This window comes from Sinohyriopsis cumingii, chromosome 1 (genome assembly GCF_028554795.1).
Source record: "Sinohyriopsis cumingii isolate HCF-2022 chromosome 1, ASM2855479v2, whole genome shotgun sequence".
NCBI classification, from domain to species: domain Eukaryota; kingdom Metazoa; phylum Mollusca; class Bivalvia; order Unionida; family Unionidae; genus Sinohyriopsis; species Sinohyriopsis cumingii.
Window position 1 is genome coordinate 97,359,339 of NC_142961.1, and position 24,884 is coordinate 97,384,222.

The 24,884-nt window shown below is 38.6% G+C and overlaps 1 protein-coding gene across 5 annotated transcripts in view; it reads right to left on the reverse strand.

The window, feature by feature from the left end:
- The window catches only part of LOC149807402 (neutral amino acid transporter 9-like), a 107,264-nt gene that overhangs the window by 24,270 nt on the left and 58,110 nt on the right, over positions 1–24,884 (reverse strand). For 2 of the 5 annotated variants that reach the window (XM_089966362.1, XM_089966391.1), the window contains 6 exons: positions 24,663–24,756; positions 17,284–17,451; positions 15,431–15,472; positions 10,043–10,309; positions 7,997–8,104; positions 7,395–7,501 (listed from right to left, as the gene is read on the reverse strand). In XM_089966362.1, coding sequence (XP_089822488.1) covers positions 7,395–7,501; positions 7,997–8,104; positions 10,043–10,309; positions 15,431–15,472; positions 17,284–17,451; positions 24,663–24,756 — 786 coding nt within the window. The remainder of the gene's footprint in view (positions 1–7,394; positions 7,502–7,996; positions 8,105–10,042; positions 10,310–15,430; positions 15,473–17,283; positions 17,452–24,662; positions 24,757–24,884) is intronic. The other 3 variants (XM_089966376.1, XM_089966384.1, XM_089966371.1) reach the window with 3 other exon arrangements.

Here is a 24,884-nt window from a genome sequence, read left to right on the forward strand (position 1 = left end):
ATGTAGTGTTTCATGCCTTAAATCCAGAAGGTGGCCAGATTGGTCTGTTAGTTTGAAATTTATTCTTGATAACAGTGGATTATAACACCTTAAATAAACCTGATTGATCGGCTCCTGCTCAATCAGATATCCAGGTGGTTCTTTCGGGGTGAATGAACAAAGAACAAATCCTTGCTGGGCTTGATTTGATACTGTCATGTCTGTGTTGTAGCTGCCATCGATGACATCACACACAAGACTGACCGCGACCACAGGGGTTATATTTATGATTTCCGGGGATACATGTCTTCCTGTTCCTTCTGGGTCATTGTTGTGCCGGAGAATACAGTAATACCTCGTGCATTCCCATTTCTGGATTCGCGAATTCACGGATTCGCGAAATTGTCATTGGTACCCTCTACATACATGTTTTCTTTATTTTATTGAATTGTACCTTCGTTATATGACTTCTGTGACATGAAGTTTACCCAGTTTACCTTCCTGACAATGACAAAGAAAACGTCAGTCATTAAGTTTACAGTCCCATTCTTTACTTGGTTTTGCCTTACTGTGAGTGCAAAAGAAAATGGCAACCAATAAATTAGTATAGGGGTAATATTAGTATACATGTACCGTACTGTAAATGCGCTAGTGTGGCAAATACCCATTAGGCGATACTGTACTCTATTTTTACGTCAACCATTTATTTCTCTTTTTAAGGGTAATGTATTAAGCTAACTTTTAAATGAAATTAAAGTGCTTTGGGAGCATGATTTGGGTCATATTTAGGGTTTAAACCCTAGAAATAAGCATTTATTAGCATTTTTAGTGACTCGTACCAAACATTCGCGATTCCTCCTGATACGCGACTGGTTCTGGAACCTAACCTCGCGAATGTTCGAGGTATTACTGTAGTTGCTGGTGGTAGTGAAAAAATATTCATCAATGACATCATCGACGGATTTTTTGAATTCGTTGGGGAGGATATACCCGGGAAATAATTCCGTCATTATTTATCTTTGTTGTTTTTAAATGGCGGGTGCAATCTTCGTATATCTTAACCATTAGAGCAAATTCGGAATCTGATATTGTTGTATCGTCAATGCTTGATGATATCAACGACGATAATTTTGAGTATGCTGTTGTTGTGTTTAGTTGTATGATATAATTGTGCAATTTTGTGCTCATGTATGATGATATTTTTTTCGCGATTATATTAAAAACCCCTGCGATGGCAGTTGATGAAGAGACGCATATCGTTACTGCGATTGTTACTGGTGTTAGTGCTGATAATACTACTCTGGTGGATGCAACTAACGCAGATACTGAGTATACTAACGCATCCAGGATGACTGCTAGTCGTTTATATTTTTTTACTTTTAGGCTGTATTTGTCGATGAGGGTTTTTAACTCTGATTGCCATTCGCGTACTTGATCGTATCTATATTGTTGCGCATCTAATGTTGTTGTTGATGCTGTTAGGGTCATTTATTATTTTACGCAGTAACCAATTGAGGTGTTTCAGCTACAAATTCCAAACACCACCAATAAGATTTTGCATTTAATGTCTTATCGGCTGCTTCCAGTATAAACTCTTCTTCGGTTCCGCTATTTATTATTACAGTCACAACCCTGGAAAACCTGTCGGTGGAATGTCGCCAGGGATATGTTGTGAAAATCTCAAATTTTGCAGCACTGAACACAGAAAACCTATACACGCCAGTGGCTGTTGCAGTGTATTTGATAGTATTATTTTGTTTAGACCGTGTTGCAAATCCAGATGATACCGTGTATACTATGTTGGTAAAATGCCTGGGAATGACTCCAGGTGGGATTTTAATCAAACTGGTTGTGTTAACAATTTCAGGAATCCCACTTACGATATCTTGTTGTGTTTGTTTGATAGTGTCAATGTTGGTTTTGATATCAGAAAGATTTATGTCAAAGGTGAGCAGATCACCAAAACATTCTTCTGCGGTTTCATTAATTTTTTGAAGGTTTCTACAAAGTCTTGAAAACGCGTTTACGTGAACGTCGTATTCGGCCCTCAATGTGGATAATTTATTGTCTACGTTGTCGACGTATAATTTGTTTGCACCATCTTTGTCGGATGTTGGATCCGCTAACACCAGTATTTTATTTCCGTTCATGTTGAGTTCACCTGTCATTGTGTCACCAGTGTTTTTTAGGCGATTTGATAATAATGCTTCTAGGGTTGCGAAATGCGCGTCAACATATTGTTTGTTTGAGGCATCTTCCGGGGATGTTGGATCTCTTAACACTGTTATCTTGTTTCCGTTCATGCTGAGTTCACCTGTCATTATGTCACCGGTATTTTTTAAGTGATTCGCTAAAACTTTTTTCATCTTGTCTCTGATGGTTGTAAACGATATACTTGAGTCTCTGATTTTTCCACTGTCAGTAAACACAGGAATGTTGTCCGGGACAGCTCCAAGAACCCTGAGAACTATGTCATTCAATTTGATATTGCTGGTTTTTAGCTTGCCATGTCGGTCCTGAAAAATAACAACCTCATCTGGGTCTATCCCGCATAACGATAAAAGATTGTGGATGTCATCTTTGGTCGCATATTTTGATAAATCTACATCACCGCATTTTTTATCTTTGCTTCGATGAGAGATCTTCCATAAATATCTACCATTATTCTTTAAGGATTGTTTAAAATGTTAAATCGGCCCGCGGTATACTCGTGCACGACTTTGTGAGGCGGTTTGGTTGATTTTGATAACGCGTCAAGAACATTTAATACCTCACGACCACATATTGGTGGATCGGTTAGTGTTTGTGTTGGTAGCATTGAATACCAGACTGGAATGGGAATTGTAGTACTTCGTACTCTACGTGTGTATTTGAGGAGTTCAACTGGCGGTGCTAACCCATACAAATCGAAATAGATAATTCCACGTGGATCAATCGCGTAAGCAACCCAGTGAGTTCCTGGACCACCGCTGTTATCGAGATTAATAATTCCAGTTTCTGGATTATTCAATTGTTGCGGTAACTGATCTCGCATAAAGACGCCTCTGAATTTTTTTATTTTAAGTTGTTTAACAGCATCAAGCAAATCAAAATTTGACATCGGTGTGTGCAACACTTCATACTGTGTTAAAACCGTTTTGGGTACCATGAAGGTGGAGCTCCTGGAAGTCTTAGACCCGCTCCATTTTTTTTTATATCCTTTTCCAGTTGCTTTCTTTAATGCCATTCCAGCAGCTGTCCCAACAGCTCCCAACGCGGCTGCTTTTGCGACAGCTGGGTCAGCAGCAGCTATCAGTGCTGGTATTGCTGCAAGGAGTGGAAATATTCCACCGGTTTTAACCACATCCTTGATAGCTTTTGGAGCGAAATCAAGTTGAACTCCGGTTTTTGCTTGTTTTGCTTTATTGAAATGTTTTAGTTGGGTTTTAGTCAGCGATAACTTGTTTTTGTCAACGCTAGCGATTTGATCTTGTTTTAGTGTTATCGTTGCCCCACATACACTTGCGTTTTTTTATTGTAATTTTTTCGCCTGACCAGGAGTCAAAGTGACATTAACGTCACTGTATGACATTTTATAATAAATGCGATTGATCTAATTGTCTACCATTTTTGTTAACATGTTTAATTTACATATTTTCCACTGGTGCATCAACGAGTCTCATTCGGCCACTAATACCTTCAAGTAACATTGCCTTGTTACTGAGTATGACCGCGATTGCTCTGTAACCAGGGTCGAGACCAACAGCCGGCGGATTATTAATATGAGCTCAGAAGTGTATATCAACGACAGATTGCTTGGATAAATCAAGATGCTCCAGTGGAAAGTAATAAATCGGATACAGATTTGTAAAATCAAACTGTGATATTTGCGTCCCAGTATCTATATTCGTGTTACGCGCCAAAAACATCAACCAACAATTATATGCGCGCGCCACATGATTACTGTCAAAATTTAATGATATATCTTCGGATGGTTCTTGTTGTCCGTTTATTCTCAACGAAACATCAGTAATGCCAAGTTTGTCAAATATCATATGGGATTGTGTCTGGTTATTAAATCGGGTTTTATCTTGAAGCACAATAAAAATATGTTGTGGCGCAGAAACACCTTGCTGTGATGCTATATGCCAAGTAAATAAACCTCTGATGGAACTTTGATGGAGTCTGTAGTCACTGTTAACCACGATAGCAATGATTTGCCACCTTGATTCATAAAAGAGAGTAATCGTGGTTCTTCCGTGATCGACGGAGTTAATACCGGCATCCACAGTGAAAGTTTTGTTATATCTACTCTGCCAGCATTAAGATCATTATCAACACCATCTCCTCGCCAAATCGCATCATTATCACTTTCTTTTCTGTTAAGCACAACTGTGTGTCTAGCTCCAAAGACGACCCTTCTAAAATCTCTGCAAAATCCAAAGATATGAGTTACACGAAAAACTCCTGCTGAGTCCTGAAAACATTGCTCAGTGTGTTGCAAATTAGTACCATCCGCCTTTATAAGTTTACCTTCTACTTCAGTAAAAGCTTCATGGGGTAGAAAATATCTACTTGTATCATGAACTTGAAGTTCGATACGCCCCCGTTGATCTGGTTTGACTGCATCATTGGAATAAAATTGACAATCACGCACTGAGTTGTCTTGCTCGACCGGCTCATCTATGTTAAATGCTGGGTCAGATATGTATTTGAACATTTTATACAGTTGCGTATTTCTCCAAATGGTGATTATCATCGTCGCACACGAAGTCCACTTCCTGCTATCAAATTCGCTGTTATATTTTTTTGTGCATCAGATTCCTGATTTATTAACGCTGCTAGTCTCTGATTTGCAGCTTGATTTATTACCTTACTGACATCTGCGGCCTTAATTTCGGTGCTTGGTAATTTCACTGGTGGTGATTTTCGTCTTATTAACCGTGCTAGTCTTTCTTTGATTGCCAAAAGTGCCTTATTAGCAGCACTAACAATTGTACCAGGAGCTTTCTCGGCAACCACGTTAATGGCTTTCATCGATAATTGTTTTGCAAGAGGACCAAATTTTGGTGCTAACTCTGCAAATAATCTTTGAGTCACATCACCAAGTCCGTCTCCGTAAGTTGCTCTATAGATTGGTAATTGTGAGTTTACTGCTCTGATCTGCATGGGTGTATGTCTGTTATATATGACCATGTTATGCTATTTACTATTGTTTAATCGCTGTAATCATCAACGAGCTCATCAACGAGTTCTCAGTATATACTAACATCCATGACACCACCTTGAAATAATCGCTGACAAATATCAGCTGCTTCATTAATTATTTCCGGAGAGTTATTTCCGGCTCGCTTTCCTCCCATGAGGACTTCTAATCGCGAAACATCATTGACGATACTATCAGGGCAGGGAATAAAACCACTTTCTCTAAACCACTGCCAGTAGCACCGTTGTCAGGTTTATCTTCTTTTGTTGTCTCCGTGTGTTGTCGTTTCGCATCCTCTTGCTTAAGTCTACTTACATTTAGATCAAAATCTTTGTATTCATTACCACTGGTTTGTTTTCTGTTTTTATGTATGCGATATATCCATTTTCAAAGATTAGTGTCATTTACTTTTTCAAAACCAGGTTTTAAGATACTAGATTTATCAAGTATACCAGGTAATATTTTTTCAGGCAACTTTTCTATTTCAGTATTTATGATATCTTTGACAAAATCCTCCTTAAATTTTGCAATCAGTCTAATATTTTCCTTTATTGGTTCAAATGCAGGTTTTTTTCGCATCAGTAACTTCAGTTTGTCTACCTTTAGGTATCTCACCGAGTCGAGGTTGCACGGCAGCTATTTTTTCAGCAGTTTCTTTTAATACCTGAATAAGACTTTCTTGTTTCTCACCTGGTTCCCCCTTAGGTCCCGTAATAGCAGTTAAAACCTCTCCAGTAACCGCAGTAAAAGGTTTAAACAACTGTTCCGTTTCCGCTGCATACTCAACTTGCCGCTTCCTGCCGCGATTGCACATTTTTTTGAACTCCTCTTTTACAGGGATATATTTCTTAAGTGCTTCTTCTCGCTCTCTAGCTAGTCTAGCTGTGTAAGATTCCAAATGCACCATTTGGTATAGCAATTTTTAATTCATAGCAGCAGGGAGGGCGACGCTCTCAATGCGTCACCGACAATCGCGCATTTTTCCTTAAGTTGCATCGAAGAAAAAAAAAACCTATCAGCGATAACAGGTAAACCAATTTGTCATCGATGGAGCTGTCTTCTGAATATCTAATTTTTTTTACGATTTTGCGATCCCCCAGGAAGTCGTATTTTGGTGAAATACAGGTGAACCAATTAGAGCTTGTTCGCCCCCCCCCCACCGCTGCTGCAACACTTGCCATATTTCCAGGACAGAAAATATTAGTTTCTAGGAATGTCATGAATTAGAAATCTTCTCAGTCACTACACACTTAGTAAGAACTGTTCCCAGTATTGTACTGTTTCGTACTGGTGCCTATCATATAAATTTTGTACCAAGACAAGAAAATCCCTCTTGGATGGTTACATTATCTGTTTCCTCACAAGGGGAAACAAATGTTTCCCAATGACTGGGATATCATTGTCTTGGTGCAAACCCCAAAAAAGATTCTCTAAATATACTTGAAAATAATTTTATCCTGAAAAATAAATTTATACTTGAAAATAAATTTATCCTTGCTTGTCACAGCATTTGCCAAAATCATTACTAATACAAATCCAAGTCATGATCATGGATAACTTACGTTGAAATCAATGTCATTCTGCTGATTATCATTGTAATGAAACACAATTAAATAAGACATCTGATCAAAATTACACTTGTATATGTACACATCACTGTGTTCACAAGCTCAGTGAGGCACAAAAATCTAAGAAGTGACTTTTGGCCTTGACCCTGAAGTAAATCACCAAACTCATTTACAGTAGTGCTGTGAAATAATAAAGTATTTTGTTTCATCAAAATTTAATACAATTGTCACCGTTATGATATTCATAAGCCATGATCAATAAATAATGATCAAAGTTATACATGTCATAAAAGGTCCTTTAGTCAAAACTTTATGTAAAGATGACCATCCAATTAAAAAGAGTGAGGACAACAAGTTTTTTAAGATGGCCAAGTCTGCAGCCATTTTTACAATTATGAAGCTAAAAAGTGTCTGATGTGTCATATAAATACAAACATCCCTTCAAACAGAGCAGAATTTAAAAAAATTAAAGATGGCTGACCTCAGGATGAAAATGTATGCAGAGTTCCATGTGAATACCTACATCTCACCATACTTATGCAGATTAGACAAAAAACTTGGCATGGATGACCATCTGTAGGTGAGTTGCTGGAATAGAATAGTTTATGTACATATTCAGGACATTATTCACATGTGTTATCAAGGATTGTAATATTACTTACATTATTCTCTGGATATTTTTGATTTCTCAAGATGGATACCACACAATTCTGTACAAAATATGCCAGGGCAGCAATTCCAGTAAGAGCAGGGAATGTTCCCTTAAACTCTGCAAAAAATTATATTTTCTTTTGTTATCATTTGTTAAGCATTTTATTATGTTGTTGGCAGTCATTCTGATGCAAATCACATGCAAGTTAAAAAATTATTTATCTCCAAATACAGTATGAAAGGAATAAGCTAACCTATTTTCTGTCATAAATTTAGAAAAAGCAACATATTTTCATACATAATTATAAAAATATCACATGCTGATCCTTTACTGACTTTGACATTTTCCAACAAGTTTAATAGTGTGCACATCTTGATGATTATGGAATCTTATTTTTAAGTGTAGGGGACTTCAATGTTAACATGAATATCCTATATCCCAACCAATAATGAAGATATTTTAATTCTACCAAAGGGTTTTTCAACTTAGCATTCAAAAGAAATCATGTCTAAATCAAGTAAATGAGATATTTAGTTCAATATTGTCAAGTCTGTTGTATGGTCTTTTAGTGACATGGACAGCTTAATTATTCTGAGTCAATATGAAACTTACGCGCAATGTATTGAGGACTGGATGGTTGTGCTGAAAAGTCTAGGTGAAATCCCCACCTGTACATGTTAATAGCAACAAAACAAATCAGGTAGCCTACAGAAACTGTACCTGAAGAAAAAAATATAAAACATTCATGCAGAACATTTATGGTATTTGCCAGTGTATGAAGAACACACACATGCAATAGTGTATGACATTGTCATGGAGAAAAGAAAGCATCATTCTTGTACAAAGTTTATGGTATTCACCAGTATATTAAGAAAAAACACACACACAAATCTATCTCTTTTTTAGCTGAGGCACAAACCAAAAAGGTGAGATTATGTACATATTGGCCTGATGTCATTAGTGTCTGCCAAATTTCAAGACTATTCTTAAAAATTATGCAGGACTAGTTGCGTAAAGGGGGATAACTCTAAGCAAAATACACTGGAGTGTGACAAGAAAACCACAGGTACATGTTAACCTGTGTTAATATGGCTACACACAAAATAATATATATTTGTACAGGCATGCGAGTGCATGCATGCATGTGTGTGTGTGCATATAAGGTACAGCTGGACAAACCTAACACTGTGCCCCTGATGGGAAGAAAACAATAATGATGATGATGGCAGTTCAAGGTTAGCTCCATTTTTAGGTGAAAGCATTACCCAGAAGATGTCCTAGAGTAATTACAAGCATTTATTTATTTACAGAATTAATTTTGCTGCTTTTTATCATATTTTAAATTATCGATCTTACAAACCATAATGTAAATATAACATCAAAGTACAGTTGGCAATTTATTATTTCATCAGAATTTCTTTAAATTATATGTTTGTAGGCACTTCTGTTCCAAAACTTTAAAATCATTTATACTCCTTCCTGTGAAAAGAAAAAAATTCATTTATATATTGATTGTACTCATTTCCACCTGCCCCACCTCTAATTGTATTCAGATTAAGAAGATTAGCTGCATTTTCAGTGTTGGCTGGTGGCCAACAGTAAAACGTCTTCACAGAGACCTGATTTGCCAAATGTTTATAACAGATGTCTAATGTACCATTTCCACTACTTCGTGTTGTATTTGTTTGAATTATCAGGGCCCTGCTCATTGTAGATAGAATAAGACTTCTAAAAATCAAATCTTGCTGTATTTTGGAACGAGGCAAAAATTTCTTTGGATTAACCCTTTACCTCATGCAAGCGTCTTTGGATGCTTCTACTCCATTCGCATGGAAGCGCCTTTTGACGCCTCTACAAGATTCGCATGGAAGCGCCTTTTGATGCCTGCTGTAAACATCAGCCATTTGGAGCTGGTTTTTGTAGCACCACCTTCAGGGAAAACCCCCCTATTAGATGCTACATTCATTTCTGCGAATGACAATTACGTCAAATCACGTGGTCGCTATTTATGCACTGGTTGATATCTGCTATTTAAAGTAACTGGGTCGTAATCTCCACTCTCCTAAATGGCGGTCACGGATTTCATTCAGTACGTAAGAAATTTTCACGATTAGAATCACAACCATGAAAGATTCAATAACTTAGGTAAAGGCTCTGATATTGATGTAGGCAGCAATTAGTTTTTATAAATTATCAAATTCAGATGACTTAGTGATGTAGACACACACGAAAACCTTGTAAATTTTGAGTATCGGAAATGGCAGCTACGGCTGGTCAAGCAGCCTCACTGACATGACAGTGAATGAGTTCTCTCTCGATTTTAAAGCACATACAAAATTCTTCCATGAAAAATAATTACACAGCCATAACAATCGGACTTTACTCTTAAATTTTTCCACATATAATAGATGTGTACCAAAAATGGAAAATGGTTAAAACTGCTGTTAAATGTAACATACACTACATTGCTTAACAGTTCACAGGCAAGCCTATGCGCATGCTGTCGACTAGGTAACAGGTGTTCTATTTATAGCACGCTGCACTTTGTCACTATGCTCTATGAGGAAAAGGGTTAAAGTGGTGTTATACAGTCAAGAAAATCCTTTAAAGATCACAATACTCAAATGTGCTTGTAAACGTTGACAGATGCATACTAACCTAAAGCATTAAACTTTGTAAAAAATGTTGGAGACTTGAAGTTGATGAGTGGTACTAGTATCAAAATAAGGAAGAAAGGTACAGTGTAATATTCATCCCAGATTTTAGCAAACAGAGGATGTTGCTGGTTGCCATCTTGGTATGCATTGTGCAGCCATAAGCTTCCTGATGACACAGATGAAGTGAATGATGGTAACAGGGAATTGCTGACATTACTGATGCTATTGTTACTTCCACCACCACCTGTCGGACCACGACAGAGAGCATCTGAAAAATTAGGATAAGCTGATTACATTTGGACCTAACTGAGGATGTCTTTGTGTTCAACATCATCTTCTAACATCTTGTTTTAATGCAGAAGTTCTCTTCACACATCCATAGCATCTGCAACATTCTCCAACTGATTTCAGTATTAAGCAATAACAAAATGTTGTCTTCATTCAATCATAAATCCAAATGACTTTATTATTGGGTAATAAGAAAACAGAGTTCCCACTATCTGAATTCACAGTTAAGTGATATGTAACAGTTTAAAGGACCTTATTATGGGATACATTATGTAAATAACTTATATATTAGATTGCAACAAAATTCCCAAGGTTTGCATGACAAATAAAGCAAACAAGCATACTGAAGGATACTGTTTATTAACACATTGATGGAAACAGATCAAAGGAAGGATTTGTGACTGCAATGTCTTAGATCTCAAGGTGCTCAGTTAGGTGTCTACATGTTGTAATGGCTTTTAGTACCAGAAGCAATTTTGGCTTTCTGTCTACTGTTACCAACATAGGCCAATTATGAGTGTGGGTCATTAGAGACAAAGGTTATTTTAATCATGCTACAGCCCGTTAGGAATACAATATCTGAAATTGACTGAATACAACAGTGGTTACAGTGATAAAAAAGAAACAAAGGCAGATCGTAAAAACATGTTCTAGCGATGTCAAATTTAAGTACCATGGTTTTGACATAAATGTTTGAGTTTATGGATGTTGAAAATGTAAAAATATTTTGTTGGCATCTGAGTTTTATAATTTTGAGTCCATGGAGTTACCATGTTATAAAACCGAATTACATTATGAAAGGGACTATAATGTGGCAGAGCTGTATATTTATAAGATTTGTATTAAGGTGAGATCTTTTAATTCTGAAATGTAGTTGGAGTTAAATATGTGTGCTGGAAAATCTTAAATAAATGTAAGAAAGTAGGTGAGGTTTTTTTAAAAATTTTATCCAGTCATTTTAATAATATCTGTACACAAATTTGCTTGGAGGATAAAGTAAAATCTTGCTACCTGCTACCAAGGTTTAAGGCAACCAATACTTCTTATTGTTATTGATTTTGGAATTTTCAATAAGGCTTTGATAAAATTTCTGCCTTTATATGGGCTCAAACATTCCAGCCAAGACTTTTGTAGCAATTTGTAAAAGTACATCTCTTTAGAACCCTAGGTTCTGGGCATTTACACCACAAAGATTTTGATAAAATCTCTGCCTGTACATGGACTCAAACCTGTGATAACCATGTTCAAAGTATTTGTTAAAAATATTTCATGATGCTAGGCAACACATGTTAGTACCACAAGTGAAGAAATTGTGCACTCTTGTAAAGGTAACAGGTTCTGTGCATAGCAAATTTTTTTTTTTAAAATTCTGATACAGTTACCCGTATATACTCTCGTATAAGCCAAAAAATTTAGGGAAAAAATAAGGCCTGGAAGAAGGGGGTTCAGCTTATCTGCGGGCCAAGGTCCAAGTCTGAAATTTTTAACGCTTTTTTCCCTCGATTTCCAGTATTCATTGTTTCTGTCGATCGCCGAAGATGAGATGACATGCCTAATGATGCCACATGGCTCATAAGATTTGTGCTGTCGTGAAGTGAAACAAATATTTTTTTCTAACTTAAGTGGTAGGATAATGAATGAAAAACATGTTTTAACGTACTTGACGTCTATTTGACAGATGTCCATCCACCAGAAAATGCAGCCATACGTGTTATTTGAGCCACGGTGGTACGTGTATTTTCCTAACGAACCGCCATATTAGTAATCTCCAATCAAGTATTTAACCCTCAGCTCAGTAATCATTAAACTCTACAGTATCGTACAAATGCACACTAGCTTATTTCAGTGTAAATATGAAAAGAATCTACGTAAAAAAATAAAAGAATTACGATACTGAAGGTATATACGACAAACATTTTGATCAAGAGTAGAAATACATGTACGATAGTCTTAAAGGAACAATAGCGAGAGGTTCCATGGGGTTTGTTGCGCACATGCTTAGGAAGGGTAAATAACAAGGCAATATACGAGTCAGCATGAATATTTGTAAAACAATATAATTTGTGGGATTTCTTTGACAGGTGTTTTAGAAGTAATCGGCAGCCACAGTTTATATACTACTTAGATGTATTGTTTAAAGAGATATGGTAGTGGACATGGTTTCTGCTCAAAGTTATAAACTGTCAAAATACTTGAATAATGTCCACGCTGAAACCAATCATATTTTGATCAATTGAATCACACTACCGGTAGTTTAAAAAAAACACACAAATAAACAACAATGACAAATAATTATCAAATGCAAATTGATAACCAGCCACACTTGGAAATAATTACAGGATAAGGTATATAAATAGTATACTACCACTATAAGAAATTATTTCAGTTTAATCTCTCTAGAAGTTTATATTCAATTCAATCAGATAAAATGAATAGTGTTGGAAGTAAAAGAAAGCGTTCTGCTTATGATGCAGCATTCAAACTTAAAGTTATTGAATATGCAGAAGCAAATAACAACTGTGCCGCAGCACGCAAATTTTTTGTGAACGAGAAGCAAGTATGGGAATGGCGGAAAAGCAAAGCAGCATTAAAAGAAATGCCAAAATCCAAGAAGGCTCATCGGACTGGGATTGCCTCTTTCCCTGAATTGGAGAAAGAACTCAGTGATTTTGTAAGTGAACGTCGACAAAATGGATACATTGTCACATGAACTGAAATTCGTCTACGTGCTATGCAGATGGCGAAAAATGATAAATATAAGTTGGCAGATTCAAAATTTGTTGCATTAGCCAGCTGGTGTTCTCATTTTATGAACCGGAATGGTTTCTGCCTCAGGCAGAGAACGAAGATAGCACAAAAGCTACCAAAAGACTTGGAAGAAAAAATTTTATCATTTCAGCAGTTCATCATTAAACACAGAAAGGAGTGCTCATTTGAACTATCACAAATTGGAAATATGGATGAGACGCCTATGACCTTTGACTTACCAAGCAATAAAACAGTCAATGCTGTTGGTGAGAAAACTGTTCTGATAAAAACGACCGGCCATGAAAAAACGCATTTCACGGTTGTATTGGCCTGTTTAGCTGATGGATCAAAGCTTCCTCCTGTCATCATTTTTAAAAGGAAGACGCTGCTGAAAAGCATGAAATTTCCTGGTGGTGTCATCGTTCGTGCACAGCAAAAGGGATGGATGGACGAAAGTGGAACAATTGAATGGTTGGAGAAAGTATGAACAAGAGACCAGGTACAATTCTTCGGAAACCTTCAATGCTTGTATGGGATATGTTTCGTGCACACAAGGCCGATGAAGTAAAACAGGCCGCAAAGAAAATGAAAACAACACTGGCTGTGATACCAGGAGGTTTAACGTCAGTGTTACAACCTCTTGATGTCTGCCTTAACAAACCTTTTAAGGACAAGTTACGAAAGATGTGGGCAGAATGGGTTTGTTCAGGGGCTGTGAAAATGACAAAAGGCGGGAATTTAATGAGGCCGGACATCAATTTGGTCGCCAAGTGGGTAAAAGAAGCATGGGACTCAATTCCATCGGAAATGATTGCAAAATCATTCAGGAAGTGCTGTATCAGCAATGCCATGGATGGAACAGAGGATGAAGCTATATTTCAATCCGACAATGATGAGGAGAGCGAGAAGGAGAATGACACACTATCGGATGACCATGATGACTATGACGACGTATATGACGAAAGCACGCCCGTAACAGAAGCCGAGTTTCGTGAACTGTTTGGCGAGTCTGCTACACAGCCAGATTTTGAAGGATTCTAAAAGTGATAGAACTTTTATAATTCATGATTTTAGAATGAAGATTAATTAAATTTCCATTAAGACTTAACACTTTAGAATTGTTTTTATTTCAACATATAAATTAGCTTTCTTACTTTCATTTTATTTAATAATGTGATTTGACTAAATAAACGGATTCAGAACTCACTTTGTGCATCTTGTGATGTACCGGTAGTCTAGAAATTATGGGTTGGCTTATATGCAGGTCATGCACTTTATAACAGTTTTACCAATTCAGTTTGGGGGGGTCGGTTATACGCGAACGGGCTTATACGCGAGTATATATGGTATGAAAAAAGTCTGACATTTCAGAGTATTGGAGCATCAGTGCACTAAATTTCCACATGGACTAAAACAGAGATCATATAAGGATGATGATCCTTCTCACCCCAAAAAATCCTGCTTGCTGTCTTTGTTTTTTATCAGGTCCACAACTTATCTGAACAAAATAGGCACACTGCAAATTTAGTTATTTTTCTTTCTGTTTACTTCCCCAGAGAAGAAATGAATACTGTGATATATATATATATATATATATATATATATATATATATATATATATATATATATATATATATATACACACACTTCTTAATATAAGATAATCTTATAACTATCATAATTAGAATTTTATATTTGTACCATTTTACAATATATGTAAAACCTGTCTGATTTTTTTAATGACAAAAAAGGAAGGAGAAAAAAGAAACAGGTAAAATAGTGAACAAGCAAGTTAAAATATGGACATAGCCAAGCATATAAAAAAAATTTTCTTCTTCAGGTCACAGTGACCATGACTTCAAAATTAAAGTTTTTTTTCCTTATCCCCATAGTGCAAGTAATCCACAAAGGTTACCTGTAGACAGTGTTGAACCCAAGTTATTGTGCAGAAATGAAATTGGTAACATGATAACATAATGTGTTCTTCCTTATGGCAGGCATATCAAAAAAAACGGATGCATGTACATTATACATACACTATAATATAAATAATACCAATTAGTCATTCATTCAAATTTGATGCCACATATCTATGATTTAATTGCATTAAAAAATGCATAATATATTTGCAATGAGTAGTATAATTTACCATACTTGCTAATTAACCATAATAATATTTACTGTAAATGATTACAGTAAACGGTATTTAACTATACCAATTGAAAAAACAATACTTCCTCAGAATATGTTTTTAACTGTATGCATAAAGATTATATATGGCTCAATTAAAGTATTACCTAATTGCTATTGCAAGGGGAAGGACAATTTGATAATTCTCTGAAATACAACTTACCATTATCATCCTTTGAATTTGATGCACCATCAGTGGCATAGCCTGAAATATTAGATGAAAAACAACTGTACAATGAGAGATCAAGGAAAAACGTATTTGATACGATGGAAGAATTTCATTTGTATCAATGTTCTTTATGAGGTATGATTCAACTGATGATTACAAACTTAAATTGCACTATATCTGAATATAAAATGTTTGTTCTAAATGTTCAGTGTGCTTAAAAAATGAAAACTCACAACAGAGGAATTGCACATGGATGGTGTAGTGTTCAGTATAATACAAGGGCAATTTAGCTACTGTATATGATGATGCCAATATTAGGATGACTGCATAAGCTTTATCTTTCTTTAATATTCAAGCTAATGAAATTAAAAGCTATTGATATATTTGGTATTGAGTGTGTATGTATAAGTGTGAATTAGCTTTTTAACATAGCTTTAACAATTTTAGTCATATTGCTATGATGTCTGCTGTGTGGCAGTTTATAGTGATGTCTAGCATTGGGGCATCATGCAGCATCAAGTCTCACCCAGTCACATTTTGTTGACACCAGACTAGACCAGTCCAAAGACTAACCTCTTAATGCTGAGCAATAAGCAAGCCAGCTGATAGTACCATTTTTATAAGTCTTTGGTATGACTTGGCAGGGGTTTGAGCCTGTGACCTTCCACATCCGAGACAGACATTCTAACCACTTAGGCCACTGGAATGGTCAGGGTTAATGAGTGTCATTTTTTAACTTAAGAACAGGTAGTTCTGCATGCATGACAGGCATATGAAATCACATCATTTTCTATGCATATTATATTTGTATTTCTTCTTTACTGCTTTACACAATGATCAAATTTGTTTTAAACAAAGGAAATTGTAAAAATACAGAATAAGAGTACTGTAAATAGCACACTATATGCACACCTCATGTGTAATAGTCCTCTAGGTAGATACTTTATATGCTGAAACAACTTTTCTACTTTCTGTCACAGTGTCCCTAGGATTTTCACTTACCCCATGTGCAAGCCATCCACATAGTTGGGTTACAGGTCAGTGATATTGTGTGGAAATATTTTGTTTTCTTCTTTCAGTCAGTGACCCTTACTTTTGACCTTTCCACCCAAAATCATATGAGATTTCCATAACCAAAGTGTATGCCATCCACAAAGTTTTGTAAAGATATGTCATGTAGAATTAATGTTATTCTGCAGAAACCATTTTTCTTGAATCAAAGTCACCATAACATGCGACCTTTTGACCTCATAATGTTCTTCTCTATCCCTAGTGCATGCCATCCACACAGTTTGTGTGTGTGTGTGTGATTCGGATTTTTGACGTAGCTTTAACAATTTTTCAGTCATATCACTATGATGTCTGCAATGTGGCAGTTTATAGCGATGTCTAGCACTGGGGCATCTTGCCACAGACATGTAGCATGATGTCCCACCCATCCCATCATCCTGACACCAAGTCAACCAGTCCAAACACTTAATGCTGAGGTCCTAGTGAAGCAGCTTTAGTATCATTTATAGAAGTCTTTGATATCCACACAGTTTAATAACTGTAGATGACAGACAGGTTATTGTGTACTTCCCTTCCTCAAATGCAAGCCAACCACAAAGTTTATTAACAATAAATGGTATAAAATTGGAGTTATTGTGCAGAAACAACATTTCGACAGATGGATGGACAGATGACAGACAACATTATAATATGATATGCTCTGCCTTATGGAAGGCACATAAAAAAGACATCAGCATTCATATAAAAATGACATGTTTAATAAACCAAACGGACTATTCATATAATGCATTATTTCCTTAGTAGATAGATCAGTTGAAAACTAGTTGAAAACTTACGATATATAAAACTGATTATGTTGTATAAGAAATTTGACATTAGAATCCAGTAGATAATTATCCCTCCTAAAAGGACCAGAAGTGATGACAGAACAGCTACACCCTCAGCACCTCGTCCAAGTAAACGCCTGCAGACATCAGAAAATTCTACCAACTGCCCATCCAGAGCTGAAGAAAATATTCTGGTTACACATGTTAACACAATCAGTCATATGATACAGATGATTACAAACTCACAATTCATCTTTCTGTTGTTAATTTTAAAATATTTAAAAATGTACAGCAGATAGTACCTTCCTACTGAAAAACAACGTAATATATCACTTTGCTATATTGTAACAAGGGTCCATCCAAAGGACTAATGCTCAACTGACCAAAAAGAATAGGTGAGAATCCATGAGAACATTTCTTCACCCTTTGCATTCCTTTTAATTGCAAAGTACTGAAACCATATGAGATATCCTTCACAAAGTCCAAGATTACAAAATAGTAACAAAATATTTTCTTATATATTTCAGTCAAAATGTTTACAGATATGTGCAGTACAAAAGCCTTAGTCATGTCCTTTGACCTAGAGTGTGATGTCAAGGATAGAAAATCAAAGAACTTACCTCTAATGTCAAGAGGTTAAAATTCAAAATTACTCTTTTTTGAATTATTGTATTCACAAGCCAATATAGTTCAAAAGCCCAAGTTATATCCAATGAAGTCAAGTGGCACTATATCTGTCAAACCTTTCCGAGAAATCCACAACCCAAGTATCATACTTACTTGTATTCTGATGTGCACAAGCCCATACAGACAGAAATCTGAGAAACAACAATTGAGCTTTAAATCAATATCAGAGTGTTAACTTGATATCAAGATGTTTGTATAAGTGCAACTAAATACAAAGCCTGCTAAAAATCCATTAGGCCAGTGTCAGCAACAAGCTGAAATAAACTAGCTGACACATAATAGAGTTAAAAGGTTGAACTCCTGTAGAAACAGCCATGTAAAATTTCAAAAACATAACCGTTTTTCTGTTTTATTTGTTTGTACTGTCTATATTTTGTATCTGCCTTTGAAAAAGACTCATTAAAGAGTCAAAAGCACTCAGGCTAGCTAAATACTAGTTTTGCACTGTTCACTGTCAGTTTATTGCATTTATATATATATATTTTAAAACTTACCCACCCTAATTTTAAAGCCTGTGCATTAGGAAACATATTTTTTGTCTTAGTACATGTTTTGGAGGTCATATCTTCATCAATTAGGACCAATTTCATGTAATAAGAAAAGTCTTTTAAATCTAGTAGCAAGACCAGTACACCTCTCCCTCAATAACTCATGCACATCGGGGTCCAAAAACATCAACCGCACTATAAGTGAGGCGTGAGTTATCAAGGGGCCTATAAAAAAGCCAAAACCAATAAAGGGATCAACATAAAGGCAAAAGGGGGTGGGTGTGTTGGTACGTTATAGTGTTGAATACTCAATTAATAAGTGTATTGACAACTATTTATCATTAAAAAAACTTACATAATATAGAATATCTTATTAAGGACTTGCAAATTTCACAATATTGATTCTATCTTTACAGGCATTAATCACCATTTTCAATGATAAAACGAGAGATTATCACGGTTTTATTTATCAATTCTCATCGTAATATTTTCACATTCAGCATATTTTAAAGATATTTAAAATATATTTTCTTTAGAAAAAAATCAAGAGCCACGCCAGACACCACATTATAAGCGGGATCACGAGTTATCTGGGGGTGAGTTATCGAGGGAGTGGTGTATTAAGATCGACAAGTTATTCACTTAAGTAGCAAAAAGCTATAGAAGCTCAGTTGGTAGAGCATTAGACTCATAGTCCAAGGACACCAATCCAAGTCAACCTGAGTCAACTGCCATGGTATGTTCTTGGGACAGGCACATAGCTGCCATTTCCTTGGCATGATATATCCAATAATGTTAAAAGTGCCATTAAACCAACCCATGAACACACTTGTCATAATGGAGGTCAGATCTGCACTATTTTCATCTATGATGAAGTTCATGGAGCAAAATGTTTTAATAACAAGAGTCCGTACAAAGGACTATTACTCTACTGTTCAACCAAAATATTCCAGTAATCTAAGATAAGTATGTTTCTATTATTCACAAAAGTTGGTACAGATACTGCTTGCCCTGATACATATGTAGAAGTGACATATCAGTTGAGGATTATAGTGTAAGGCAATATGCAGAAGTGACATATCAGTTGAGGATTATAGTGTAAGGCAATATGAAGAAGTGACATATCAGTTGAGGATTATAATGCAAGGGAATATGCAGAAGTGACATATCAGTTGAGGATTATAGTGTAAGGCAATATGCAGAAGTGACATATCAGTTGAGGATTATAGTGTAAGGCAATATGCAGAAGTGACATATCAGTTGAGGATTATAGTGCAAGGGAATATGCAACAGCTTGTGAAATGAACACTGATCCGTTGCAAATTTAAGAAAGAGAAATGGCTAAATTTAAAATAAAATTAGTCAATATATTGTCATCAACAGATCAAGATAAAACAAATGATGACAAATATTAGGTAGAATGATAAAAACTACTGTGCATTCAAATGCAGATATTGGCATATTTTCTACCTTTGCTAATATTTAAGCCAAACTAAGCCATACTATATTGGGGGGTGCATGGCCTGGGCCTGACGTCCCGCTTGCCAAAGGAAAGTGAAGCGTCTCTCGTAGCCTCTCCTTCCCAGGTGTAGTGATCGCCGCAGGACCACTGTCTCGCTCTGCGGGGCGGGAGGTTACTTGCATATGGCCTCTCCTACACTATTGTGTCCACAGCAGCACCTTCACGCGGTGCCCCCTGTTTTAACACAGCCTGCTGTGTGGCGCGACCGAGTACCCGGCGGTATAACTGGATAGGCAGACTGGGCTCATTAGCCTTGGCAGGCAACCAGTCTAAGAGAAGGGAAACTCTGACCCCAAACCCGGGCAGATGAAGCTCGTTAGCCTTGTCAGGCAGTTCATCTAGGAGAAGGAAACTCTGATTCAAAACCTACCAAGTCCCATCCATTGGATTATGGCTCCACTGCCTTGTGGATATCTTCAGGAGAAGGAAAGGCTATGGGAGTAAACCCAGACAGAACAAACAGGAGTGGAGCCCCTAAGGCGGCTGAGGGTCAACTACGACCTCCTTCCGGCAGCTCCTGCATCCAAACTGGTGCCAAATGTCATGCTCAGCATTCCTTTGGACCCCACCAGCAAGGACGAGAGGGGGATCCTGACGTCTGGGCAGCACAGGATCTCCATACTCCACGCCCAGGCTTGCGCCCTGGAGAGGACACTCCAGTCTCGCTACAGAGTGAGGAAACAACACAGAAGCTGACAGTTTACGGGTTATAAGTCCCACCCGATTGGCGTAGGGAAGGGGCGCCAAGGGTCAGCTTTGACGGTGGAAGGGATCATCGTGTCCCACTGGCCAACTATCGCCCGCCTCAAGCCGGGCAGCCCCCGGTCAATAAGGTGTTGACCCGCCATCGTCTGCCTGCTCCAGTGGGTGTCTGGAGCTCAGTGTGTTGTTCAGCATGACAAGCAGACGGTAATTCCACACCAGACAAAAGAAACAAGAAACCAATAAAGAAGACTGCAGCTCTTCGATTTGCAAGCTGGAATGTGCGCACCATGTGTACAGGCATCTCTGACGACCTCAGAGAAGTGGACGACACCAGAAAGACGGCCATCATCGATAGAGAACTCACCAGACTAAATATCAGCATAGCTGCCCTCCAGGAAACCAGGCTCGCCTCTAGTGGCTCCCTCAGAGAGGAAAACTACACCTTCTTCTGGAAGGGTCAAGAACCTGAGGAGCCCCGTCAGCACGGAGTGGGCTTTGCCATCAAAAACAATCTCCTGGCCTCGGTTGAACCTCCCACAGGGGGCACTGAGCGTCTCTTGTCCATCCGCCTCACCACTACTTCAGGTCCTGTCAACATCATCAGTGTCTACGCCCCAACCCTCACATCATCAGAAGACGTGAAGGATCAGTTCTATGGGCAGCTGGACGAACAGATCAAAGGATGCCCCAAAAATGAACCACTATTCCTCCTCGGCGACTTTAATGCCAGAGTAGGTGCGGACCACGAGTCCTGGAAAACCTGCCTCGGATATCATGGCACTGGAAAGACCAACGAAAACGGCCAGAGACTGCTGGAGCTATGCACCTACCATGGCCTGTGCATCACAAACACCTTCTTCAAGTGTAAGCCACAACACAAAGTGTATCACCCCAGATCTCATCACTGGCACCAACTCGACTTGGTCATCACCAGGCGCTCTGCCCTTAACAGCGTCCTCTCCACCAGAACCTACCACAGTGCAGACTGTGACTCCGACCATGCCCTTGTGAGCAGCAGAGTGTGACTACAGCCACACACGCTACACCGCTCAAAACCAAAAGGACGTCCTCGCATAAACACTGCACAGATGTCAGTCCCTGCCAAGGTGGAGGAGTATGTGTCTGCCCTGAACAAGGCTCTCCAGGACCTGCCTGAGTATGACGCTACAGCCAAGTGGAACGCCATGAAGGGTGCCATCTACAATACAGCTATGTCAACGTTTGGCAAGAAGGAACGACCCAGCCAGGACTGGTTCAATGCACACCTATCAAGGATGGAACCACAAATCGAGGAGAAACGAAAAGCCTTCATAGCTTACAAAAAATGCCCTAATGAACGGACGTTTGCTGCTCTCAGAAGTGCCCGAAGTAACACCCAATGCATTGCTAGACAGTGTGCGAACGAGTACTGGCAACAACTGTGTGAAGGGATCCAGCGCAGTGCCGAGTCCGGACACATCCAAGGCATGTACAGTGGCATCAAGAAGGCTCTAGGCCCTACAGTGAAAGGGGTCGCTCCCCTGAAATCCCTGATGGGAGAGAAGATCACAGACCGTGGGCAACAGATGGCCAGATGGGTGGAGCACTACTCAGAACTATACTCCGGAGAAACGTCAGTCACTGATGCAGCCCTCAGCAGCATAAAGAATCTGCCCATCATGGAAGAGCTCGACAAAGTGCCAACCTTAGAGGAGCTCAGCAAAGCAATCGACTGCCTTCCAAACGACAAAGCACCAGGTAGTGACAGCATCCCGCCCGAAGCTACCAAACGTGGAAAACCAGCGCTGATTAAACCACTGCACGAGCTACTTTGCCGCTGCTGGGAGGAAGGAGTAGTCCCCCAAGACATGCGTGATGCCACAGTTGTGACCCTTTACAAAAACAAGGGCGACCACAGTGACTGTAATAATTACAGAGGGATCTCGCTCTTGAGTATTGTTGGTAAAGTGTACGCCTGCATCTTACTCAACAGGCTGCAGTTTCTGGCAGACCGTGTGTACCCGGAATCACAGTGCGGCTTCAGAGCAGGCAGGTCAACGACAGACATGATCTTCTCCCTATGACAACTCCAAGAGAAGAGCAGAGAGCAAGGTCAACCACTCTACATGATGTTCATCAACCTCACCAAGGCCTTTGACTTGGTCAGCAGGAAGGGCCTTTTTGAACTTCTGAGTAAGATCGGTTGCCCCCCAAAACTCCTCAGCATGATAATCTCTTTCCATGCAGATATGAAGGGAACAGTCCTGTATGATGGATCCTCCTCAACTTCCTTCCCAATTAACAGTGGTGTGAAGCAGGGCTGCGTGCTGGCACCAACACTTTTTGGGATCTTCTTCTCCCTGCTCCTGTCCTACACCTTCGACACGTCCACGGATGGCATATATCTACACACCAGGTCTGATGGGAGGCTGTTCAACCTAGCACGACTGCGCTCAAAGACCAAAGTGAGAGCTGTGCTCATCAGGGAGATGCTTTTTGCAGATGATGCAGCTTTTGTGGCCCACACCGAGGAAGCCCTCCAGAGACTGGGAGACCGTTTTGCTGTTGCCTGCACGCAGTTTGGTCTCACAATCAGCTTGGAAAAAACAAATGTCAGCGTGCAAGATACCACCATTGCCCCTTCCATCAAAATCAACGGTGTCACTCTGGAAGCAGTCAACAACTTTACCTACCTAGGGTCAACCATCAGCAACACTCTCTCAATTGATATGGAGCTGGACAGAAGGCTTGGAAAGGCAAACACCATCATGGCTCAATTAACAAAGAGGGTTTGGGAAAACAACGCGCTGACAGAGCACACAACGGTCTAAGTCTATCAGGCCTGCGTTCTCAGCACCCTTCTATATGGAAGTGAGACGTGGAGTACCTACATGAGGCAAGAATGCCGGCTCAACTCCTTCCATATACGGTGCCTAAAACGCATCCTGAAAATCAGCTGGCAAGACCGTGTTCCACACAGCGAGATCCTGCAGCGTGCAAGTACCCCCAGCATGTACTCCCTGCTAATTAAATGCCGCCTTCGATGGCTGGGTCACATCCGACGCATGGAGGATGGAAGGCTGCCAAAGGACATCTTATATGGACAGCTGGCCACTGGCATGAGAAGAGTCGGACGCCCCTCACTCCATTTCAAAGATGTGTGCAAGAGGGACATGAAGGCATGCAACATTTCACCCGATGGCTGGGAAGAGCTGGCTGAGGACCGAGGCACCTGGAGACTGATGGTAAACAATGGCTTATCAGTCGCTGATGCAAGGAGAGGCCAGTTGGCGGCAGAGAAACGTAAGAGAAAGAAGAACACAACAGCAACCACAGTAATGCAGACTTCCCAGTATGTCTGCACCAACTGCAGTAGGGACTGTCACTCACGTATAGGCCTGCACAGCCACAGCAGACGATGCCAACAGAGACAGACAACACCCCAAGGGCGCTATTCGCATGGTCTTTCGAGACCGAGTTGCCAATGATGATGACTGAGAAAATAAATACATCAGATTTCATTTTCTAAGTCCAATCTTTTCAACAATAACTCCTTAAGAATAAACTGCAGTTCTCTAAAACTGTGCATGGGAAATACCATCATATTTTAATGTAACCCTTTGTTGCCAACATGACATTTCACCATGCTCTATGGGTTGATGGCTTCTCTTATTTCTCCATGATAAATCTGTAAATCTATAAAGCAAAGGCTTAATGAAGATATGTATTTGCAATTTAAATGTATGTTCCATATGAGATGGAACTACTTATTTTTAAAATACTCCTCTCTCTCTCTCTCATTTTCTCTGATGATTGCCTAGATAACATGCTAACTGGCAACTCCTTTTTGAAATGTTTACAAAATTTATGGTGATTTGATAATTAATATGCTTGAAAAAAAACGTAATAGGAACTACTTGGAAAGCTCTTCAAAACAAGGAAATTTAGGAAAAAACTGGGAAAATCAGTCACAAAAAAGTAAGGTAGAATAACAATATGCTACTTACTCTGCCCCTCTACACACTTGAGGATCCTGTAACTGGTATAAAACATGAGGCCAGCCATGAAAACCAGTAATGCGATGCCATTTATGAAACCAGCCTGTAATAGTACATCAGTTTAAATTGTATTTCTTTGTTTAATCACTGATCAAAAAACATACAAGTAAATTAAACTTGGATTGGAAAGCAAGCACAGAACACTTATATGAATCCCTCTTTCTTGAAATG